A 9,118-nucleotide genomic window follows, 5' to 3' on the forward strand; every position below is an offset into this window, starting at 1 on the left:
GCTGCAGCAGCAGAGCCTCCAGGTCAGACCTGCTGCAGCAGCAGAGCCTCCAGGTCAGACCTGCTGCAGCAGCAGAGCCTCCAGCCGGATTACAGACCAGAGAGGCTCTGAGTGGAAATGTGGACGTTTGTCCTGCAGACAGGAATCAGCAGCAGGAGCTTCATGTACAGAGATGCTTTCTGTTCATAAGGCAGCTGGACCGGTACCGGTACCGGTCCAGCTGGGGTACCGGTGCAGCTGGAACAACAGCTTTACTCAACAGTCGGTTAGTTCGGGGAAAAAACTGTGCAGTTATTTACGTTTTGCTGGTTTGCTGCCATGATTCTAACACACCTGCAGCAGCAGCAGCATCTGCAGCAGCATCTGCAGCAGCAGCAGCAGCAGCATCAGGTCTCCTTCCTGCCTCACAGCTGTAAACCCAGCGCGAGCATCTCAGCTTTCATGTTGCGTTTGAAGGCGGCTCGGAAAAACAAGTTACGACTTGTTAGCGACGGATTAAACTGTTTTAACTGCTGAAAAAGGTAACAGAGGACACGGACATGGGACGTGCGGGAACTCCTGTTGTTTCAAATTGATATGGGAATAACAGACTGTTGGCCATTCCAAGGTCAAAACAATAAACAGCTTCCAGTCCGGGCCGCTACGGACACCGTGAAAGCTCAAAGAAGGTGTCTCAGCAAAGTTATCCCACTTTTTCCAACTGCATGCGCCCTAATCAGACGCTCACAATGCGTGTTTTCTCACGCAAATCCACAAGCCTTCAAGTACAACTTTTTTTTAAAACACATGCGCACTTTCAAAGTTTCAAAGAACCAACCAGGCGCAGCGAGAGCCTTACACCGTTACTGTGTAACACAGTTGTAATTAGAACGTTATCGTGTAAACGATCCAACAAAAACGGAACAAAAGTGCCGTTTTTGTTGGATTGTTGTCGTGTAAACGCCATATTAATATCTATGAGAGGCAGTACCGCTCCAAGATGGCCGCCGTATTTCCTGCGCCGGAGCAGCCAATGTGGGGTCTAGTCTTACATTATGTCTATGGGTCCATCTGCCTGGCTCCTTCAGCCAAAACACTGATGAGTATCGTTATTAGCCTTTTTCATTTGACCCGGAGCGCGTTGAAATGGATCAGAACCAGAAATAACAAGAGGTGATGAAGAGGAGGAGCAAACAGAGGAAGAGTTGGCCGTAGCAGCTGCTGCTGCCTTTAGCTTCATAATGAAGCCATGAATGAGACTCACCACCTCCTCTGGTCACTGTGTGATCCGGTAAGCACGTCTGTAGCTCTGGGTCCAGTTAGGCAACAGCTGTTATTGGTGGTTTTTTCACATTCAGTACCGGTGATCCAGATCCGTTAGCATTTCCGGCACCAATAGCTCCGTTAGCGCTGCTTGTCTTTGATGTTTCTCTCAGTGTCTGTTTCCGGTTCGGCATCAGCTGCGCTGTATACAGGGTCCAGTGTCGGTCCGGTACCAGCTGTTTAGGGTGGCCTTGGTCCTGTGAGATTGGTGGATTTAGTACCGCAGGCCGTATAGCTCCTGTTAGCATCTCAAAAAGCGTCCAGCTCTGCCTGTCTCAGCGGCAGCAGGGCATTTATTTTACCTTGCTAAGGTAGCATCACCTGTTAGAGTAGCGGTTCTCAACGTGGGCGGTACCGCCCCCTAGGGGGCGTTCAGAGAACCGCAGGGGGCGCTGGCGGACATTTTTACAAAAGGGGGGCGCTGGGATGCCTTTGGGGGGCGTTTGGTCGAAGGTAAACTTTACACCTTAAATCCACAACAATACCAGTTTAGACTTTGAGGTTGAGAAACAGGTTGAGAAACTCTGGATTAGAGTCTTTGTCAGTTTTGCTGGTATAAATGACTCAAAGTGTTGTGGAGAGAAATGTTCAGGGTTCAGATCAGGTTGTTTTCCGCTCCGGCTCTGCGCTCTCCTTGCTTTCATGTGGCAAATTATCCAGATTCCCCTCAGTTTTTTATTACAGCCAACAGTGACACAGTGTGTAAGTAACATGATGAACAAGAACTCGGGTAAAGTTCGTCTTCCTGTGTTTAATGGCGACCTCAATGGGTGAAAAATATATGATTTCTTAGTTAATAGGAAAATTACAACATATTTAGGCCAACATGTTCCACTAGTCATGGATCCCTTTAAAGCTGCTTTACATTCATAATTATTCACCACGTCATTGAGACATTTGAATGAACCAAAATCTTCGGGATCATATAAACTTCTGGGACTGCTGCAGTTCTAGTGGCGCCTTAGCCCCGCCCACATATGTAGCCCCGCCCACATACGTAGCCCCGCCCACAGGCTGCTGCCTCACCGGCTTCGCTTCTGAGCATTTGAATGCGAAAATCCAGCGATTTTTAAGAAAAAACTAATTAAAATTGGTTAGGATAAGTAAAAAATAGATACTTTATAGAACAAACACAGGGTGAAAATAGCAATATAAAGGATTTTATGACTGTTTTTCCATGATGACGGGTGAGGCTCTGCCTCACCTGCCTTCCTGACCACACGTCACTGCTGCAGGTGTTGTGATGCATCATAAGTCAGATCAGATGCCGGGTCCAGTCAGTAACTGTTATCCAACAAGAACATCATTTAAATTAGAGATTCATTTTTTATATGGTTTGATTGATGTGTTTTTAAGTCTTAATGCTAAATTCATGTCATTCAGCTGAGAGGATGGAGAGAAAGATGGCAGATAAAGAATCGGGACAGACAGGAGAAGGCAACGGGTCGGTCCTCCAGAGCCGTGCTGTAACTTTTAGATACGGACCGGGACCGGGACCGGGACCGGCTGACGGGCCTGGCAGCGAGTCCATCACCTGATCCAGGTGTTGGAGCAGTGAAGGCTGCAGTGATTGGCTCTTCTTCTCTTGTGACTGAAATTTTACCTAAATTGAAAATAAATGATCTTTAGCTACTGACACAAACTTCTGGTGGAGGGGTGGGCAGCAGCAGATGGTTCACTCATTCATTGGTTCACTCATTCATTGGTTCACTCATTCATTAAACTTGATCAGTTTTCTTCCAGAACTCAGATTCTGTTCTGATCCATCCGACCCAAAACAGGAACCTCAGGCCTTCACAATAAAACACTTCCTGTCTCCTTCACAGTAAGAGCTGAGCGTCTCAGCAGACGGTTTGGACATGAGGACAGCAGGACATTTTTAGCAGAGACGTCCCAGCTGTCCCGGTCTCAGGTTCAGCTTCTCAGAACCACAAAAGGACGACAGGACCGTCAGAGGGTCGGTTCTGGTTCTACAGCAGGTCGGGTCCAGGCCAATCAACCTGCAATTAAACTGTTCTGACCCGGTTCAGCTGGACCTGGACCTCCTGTTTACAGCTGTTTCCATCAGAACCCACAACCCAACAGAAACAAAGACAGAACCAGAACCTGGTTCTGGTTCAGGGGCAGAAGCCGCTGAGCTAAACCGAGTTGAGCGGGTTCTTCAGAACCGACATGAGCTGCACATCCACCCTCTCCCCTTTCTGCTGACCTGGCACCCAGAACCAGAACCGCCCCAGTCAGCGTCTGATTGGCCGACGGTTTGGGCCTCTGAGTCAGCGGCTCGGGTTTCCTGCAGACCAGAACCAGGGCAAAGGTCGCACACAGCAGCAGAGGGACTGGAACAGGTCCAGGTTCTGGTTCTGTCTGAAAGCAGCAGGACGGTTTCAGTCTTTGGAACCAGAACCAAACGGGCCAAGAAACATCCAGAACTTCAGGAAACAGTCAGAAAAAGCTGGAGATCCTGTACTGGTACCAATCCAGTCTAGCCAGACCCAAACAAAGTCTTGGTTCTGGACGGTTCTGGAGGAACTCCTGTCTCAGGTTCTGACCTGCCTTGGTTCTGGTGGGTTTCAGCAGTCATGTTGAGCCAGCAGGGGGCGCTATGGTTGGTTCTACCGGGTCAGAACCAGACGGATCCAATTGAGTCAGAACCATTACAAACATCACACTGGTTTATTTTCAACAGCAAAAAACAATAAAAACTGTTTCTGTACAAAAACTTTAAGAACACTTTGATAAAACGGGTCAGTCGGGTCGGAACCAGAACCAGTTCTAGTAGACGGCCTCGTCCATGTTGTCATCACTGTCTCCTCCGAAGTCCTCGCCGTTATCGAAGTACGACATGATGTAGTCCGTCTCCTTTCACACACACACACACACACACACACACACACACACACACACACACACACATTAGTTCGTCACAAAATGTCAATAATGCAGTCATAATAAAATAATTATAAACATGTGAAAAGTTTATTTTTCAGAAATAAATTTAAATTTAATTGGTTGATGTTGCAGGTGAATGAAGGCTTCTGATTGGCTGTTGGCCAGACTGGATCTCTCAATATGGCCGACTTGCGGCTGTAGGTAGCATGCTAGCGCTCTGGCAGGAAGTAGCTCTGGTCACATGACCTCCCTCACCTCCTCAAACTCCTCTTCATCATACTCTTCCTCAGCCTCGGCCTCTTCCTCCTTCTGCTCCTCGCCCTCCTCCTCTGAACTCTCCTGCTGCTCCTTCTTCTCCAGCGTCTGGAGGTCAAAGGTAAAAGGTCACACGGTGTGCAGCGCACCCCACCTGTTCCCAGTCCAGACACTCACCTCCAGTTTGAGCAGGACCTCCTCTTTCTCGCCAACCTTCTTCTTCTTCTTCTTCTGTCCCAACGGCGCAGCAGGGTGGTGGCTGAGCGCCGCCCCTGAGGACACACAGCAAACTGCAGCTGCTGTCACTGGCTCAGGTAATCAGATTACTGTCAGATGGAGTCAGAGTACTGACCGTCTCTGGGTTTCCTGATTTGGACCCGGAGCTCTTTGGGGAATCTCTTCCAGTCTGAAACAAAAGCAGCAGAACCTCAGCTGGTTCCACCGGGTTTTGGCTCCTTCATCGGACCTGGTTCATAGGAACCAGTCAGTCCTGCAGGGGGAGCTGTTGGACACACCAGGGTCCAGACTGGGATGTCTAGAAAACGGGTTCTGTTTGCTTTGAGGTTCTGAACTAAGTCTGAACCGAGTCAGGTTCATCGGACGAGAACCGAACCAAACCAAACTGTTCCGTACTGAAGTGAACTCACCTATGATCCAGTCAGTGAGGCCGTCCATCTTGTCACTCAGGTGATATTTATCCGAGTATCGCTCCACATCTGACAGGAAGTAGAGAGAGACTTTCAGAATAAGAGTACAGCTTGGTGAGTCAGCTGCTGATTCCTGATTGGTGTGTTCTGACCTCTGTGGGCGGTGGCCGGCTGGATAAAACATGGCTGACTCCTCATGGCCGCCCTGAAGTCCTGCTTCAGCGCCGTCAGGTACTCTGACTCCTCCCCACCTGCCAGGGGGAGGGGCTTCTGCTCCATCACCTGGGAAACCGCACAGCATCAACTACAGCTCCCACAGTGCACTGCTGCCCTCATTCTGGTTTGTTTGGAGTTGGACCCGCCCAACAGAACCAGAACCACTTGAAGATAGGAGTCAGGTGAGAGGAAAGGGGCGGAGCTTACCGGGAACACAGGTGTGGGCTGCTGCACGGCCGGAGGCAGGGGGTCGCCTCTACTGGTTCCGACCGGGTCCAAACCCAGAGTTCTGCGGCCACGTCCGCGACCCGCCATCACCACAAAGACTGCCGGATCAGAACCAGCACCTGGTGGACCGGGAGAATCTGGATCCTGAAAACACAGAGACAGAGCTTCAGTACCTGACCCGACATGATTCTGGCCCAATCCGAACGCCTGGTCCAATCAGAACTCAGGACCGATTCTAGACCCACATCTAAAACCAAACCAACCCATTTTCACTTCCTTCAGTCCTGTAGGAACTGGACCAGCACCAATCGGCTGTGCTGACCCAAACCCAACTGGGTCAGAACTTAATTCAGAACCAGCAGCTCCTGATGGACAGAGATCAGATTTTATTGATCCAGAACCAAAAAGGTTATATTCAGATAAAACAACCAACTTCATGTGACCTGCTGACTCGGTTCTGGTCCGGTTCTGGTCCATATTCCGATCTTTTGTCAGAATCTTCATTGATTTATTTATTGTTCACTTTTAAAACTTTTCATACAGATTTTTATTGAGATTTTTGCTTTGTTGCTTCTGTCGTTTTCATTTTGAGTGGAAACATAAATTAATAAAGTCAGAGGCCACGCCCCCAACCCACACCTGGCGGAGGCCACGCCCCCAACCCACACCTGGCGGAGGCCACGCCCCCACAGCGTGTCCCAAGTTTTGATGAAGTTTCTCATGCCCGGCGGCGTGGGCGAGGATTCCGCACTTCCCATATCTGTGCCGTCTGTCACTTTTTTTCAGCTGTTAACGGTTTAATCGGTTAACAAAGCAATCGAACGTATTAATGCGCAAAAAAGAGTTGCGGTGATCTGTATTTGTCTGTTTAATTTAATTCCAATAAAAACCAGTTTCCCCTGTCTGATACTGCTTTATTCTTACAAACGCCTCTATTTAAAATATTTTTAACTGGTAGGATATTCTAGTAAAAGGATTAGTTCATACATCTATAGCTTTTCATTATAAACGGTTAGGCTACAGGAAGCAAGTGATCTTGTGGTTTCGTGGTGTATATAAATTGTTCCAATGCTAAGCTGAGCATAACTCCTAAGCTTCCACTTCAGTCCCGTCACTCAAATAATGTTATCAATATCTTGAACATTAACAACACGCTGTAGTTTCTGTTTGTAAACATGACGGTAGGAGTTTTGGACGCGCAGCACGGATAGATAGACTTAGCTATCTATCCCATAGACATAATATAGAGTAGACCCCGCTTTGGCTGCTCCGGCGCAGGAAATACGGCGGCCATCTTGGAGAGGTCGTCCCTCCTACTTTGCTCAACAAAACAGCAGAAGATGCCTCAGCACTGAGGATATTGTTGTTCTGATCGATGGACTATTGATGTGAGGCTCCACAGACAACATTTCACAAGTAAGATGGACATATTATTGTGTATATATTGTGATTATAATATTACTTTACTGTATTTATGTCCACCAGCGAGATACCAGCTAATATTAGCTACAGTGCTCGGTGTAATACGGGTTCAGCCGCTATGAAGGATAACTGAGATTCTGTAAATCTAAAATAATTAATTATTCTCTAACATTGACTTAGATTATCTGACACAAGAGTCTATATTAGAAATGAAACAATATAACACATATTATAAAACTTATATTATGTGTTATAACATTCACCAGCAAAGTTTACACAGGTGGTAAAGATTATTTATATGTAATTCTTTCACTAGTAAGATACATCCCAAATCTTCCGTTTTTGTTTTGAAAGTTTCCTAAAGACACGATGTGAGAAAGAAGAGGGAGAATCTATAGAGAGAGACGATTCACTGCAGGATGAATCACATCGGAGTTTGGACTCAATCTCAGCTGCTGAATCTCTGAAGGTAGAACTCGTTGGCTGTATATGTACATACATACATAAACATGTATCCAATATGTATTACTGCGACAGACTGGTGACCTGTCCAGGTGACCCCGCCTTTCACCCGGAACGTTAGCTGGAGAGGCACCAGCACCTCCTGACCCCACTGAGGGACAAGGGGTGTCAAGAAAATGGATGGATGGAATATATATTATTCAGTATTTATTTGTGTTTGTATAGTTATATAAATATGTATTGATATTCCTAAATAATTTATTGAATAAATCATGAACGGCTGTGTGCTTTGTAATCTGCTCATCATTCATCAATATCAGAATATTCCATCCTATTCTATTGTTATAGCCACTAAGCATATTTAAATATGCTGAACTATGTATTAAAACATACTAAATAATAAAATTGTTTATAAATGTAGCTTTGATAGATGATTGAATTTGGTTTCCAGTAACAAAAAGCGTGTTATGATCGATTAAATGCGCTGATACGTCATTGTGCTGCTAAACACATAAGCTGAGTGGAGTGGTGGACCGCTCCAAGATGGCCGCCCTAAATCTCTCTACCCTAACCCATAATATGATCTATTCCTACCGAATATATCATATTATGTCTATGATCTATCCGGTAGGAAAATCTGACGAGGTAGCACTCATAGTCAGAACACCGGTTCTGTACTGGTTCTGAAAGCGGTTCTGCAGGAAGATAAAAGCAAACGGATACCGGTTCTGATCTATTTGGACAGGAGGAACTCTAACCGAACCGGACCCTGATCCAAACTGGAGAGCTCCGAAACCGATCATGAACTGGATCTCCGGATCAGAACCTCTGAACCTTTTAAATAAAACTACAAAAGAAGCAGAACCTCAGTCTAAACTCTGATGGTTCGGTTCGTTTCGGTCTGTTCTGACCTTTAAGCGGGTTCTGGTTCCGGTTCTAACGGTCCGATTCCTGCAGTCGAACCTCCATCAGCTTGTCCAGAACCTTTTAGAACAGAACCCGTCCTGTTTCAGTCAGAAGTCCACTTCCTGTTTACATCCCGCCACGCTTCTTCTTCTGCTGCTGCAGCCTGAGCGGCTCTCTGCCGCCACCCAGCGGCCTGCGGGGGCTCTACACTTCTTTCGTGTTTCAGAACCAGAACCAGCTTTATTGGCCCGGTTCGTTTGGTCCAATGGTTCTGTTAGATCTTCACATAGAAGCTTCAGGTGATTCTGATGCTGCAGAACCAGTTCAAACCCAAAATGGTTCTGGTTCAACTGGGAGGCTTCACTGCTTCCTCAGAACCAGAACCTCAACAAAACCAGAACAGAACCAGCAGCTAAATGGATCCAACATTAAATAAGCCGAGGTTCCCCCTGCTCGGATCAGCAGAACCGGGCTGAACCAGAACTTCTGGACTGAGAGGAAGTTGAAGGATTTATTTCTGATGGACTGGTTCTGACCAGCTTCAGGTCCAGTTTGAACCAGAACTTTTCTAGAATCTAAAGAATCTGACAGAAGCAGAGATTGGACCCGCTGAATGGTTCTGCTGATCAGAACCGGTTCTAGAACCTCAGTGTGGTTCTGGTTCCGTTGTTCTGCTGCCATAAAATAAAAACTCCTCATCCTCCCCCTCCTCTCTTCTGTCTGACCTTTGACCCCTCCTCCCCCTCAAGCCTCGCCCCTCCCACATCAGCCAGGCATCTCTGGGTTCTGGT

General features: G+C 47.0%; 1 protein-coding gene across 1 annotated transcript; it reads right to left on the reverse strand.

The window, feature by feature from the left end:
- Window positions 1–3,961: 3,961 nt before the first annotated feature.
- polr3glb (RNA polymerase III subunit GL b) lies at window positions 3,962–8,988 on the reverse strand. Its single transcript, XM_008430586.3, has 8 exons — window positions 8,333–8,988; window positions 5,517–5,681; window positions 5,246–5,375; window positions 5,094–5,162; window positions 4,799–4,852; window positions 4,624–4,718; window positions 4,447–4,554; window positions 3,962–4,161 (listed from the first exon to the last, which is right to left on the reverse strand). Exons 2-8 carry the CDS (start codon window positions 5,622–5,624, stop codon window positions 4,075–4,077), a joined length of 651 nt encoding a protein of 216 aa, XP_008428808.1. The 5' UTR covers window positions 5,625–5,681; window positions 8,333–8,988; the 3' UTR covers window positions 3,962–4,074.
- Window positions 8,989–9,118: the final 130 nt, after the last annotated feature.

This window comes from Poecilia reticulata, chromosome 16 (assembly GCF_904066995.2).
Source record: "Poecilia reticulata chromosome 16, P_reticulata-male-v2, whole genome shotgun sequence".
Taxonomy (NCBI): domain Eukaryota; kingdom Metazoa; phylum Chordata; class Actinopteri; order Cyprinodontiformes; family Poeciliidae; genus Poecilia; species Poecilia reticulata.

What these genes read in the sequence shown, in the direction of transcription:
- polr3glb (XM_008430586.3), bottom strand. Translation starts at nt 5,624, where the DNA reads ATGGCGGGTCGCGGACGTGGCCGCAGAACTCTGGGTTTGGACCCGGTC. An exon ending in GCCGGCCACCGCCCACAGAG is followed by an intron (nt 5,163 to 5,245) that starts GTCAGAACACAC and finishes ACTTCCTGTCAG; the next exon opens with ATGTGGAGCGATACTCGGAT. An exon ending in CCTCACTGACTGGATCATAG is followed by an intron (nt 4,853 to 5,093) that starts GTGAGTTCACTT and finishes CTTTTGTTTCAG; the next exon opens with ACTGGAAGAGATTCCCCAAA.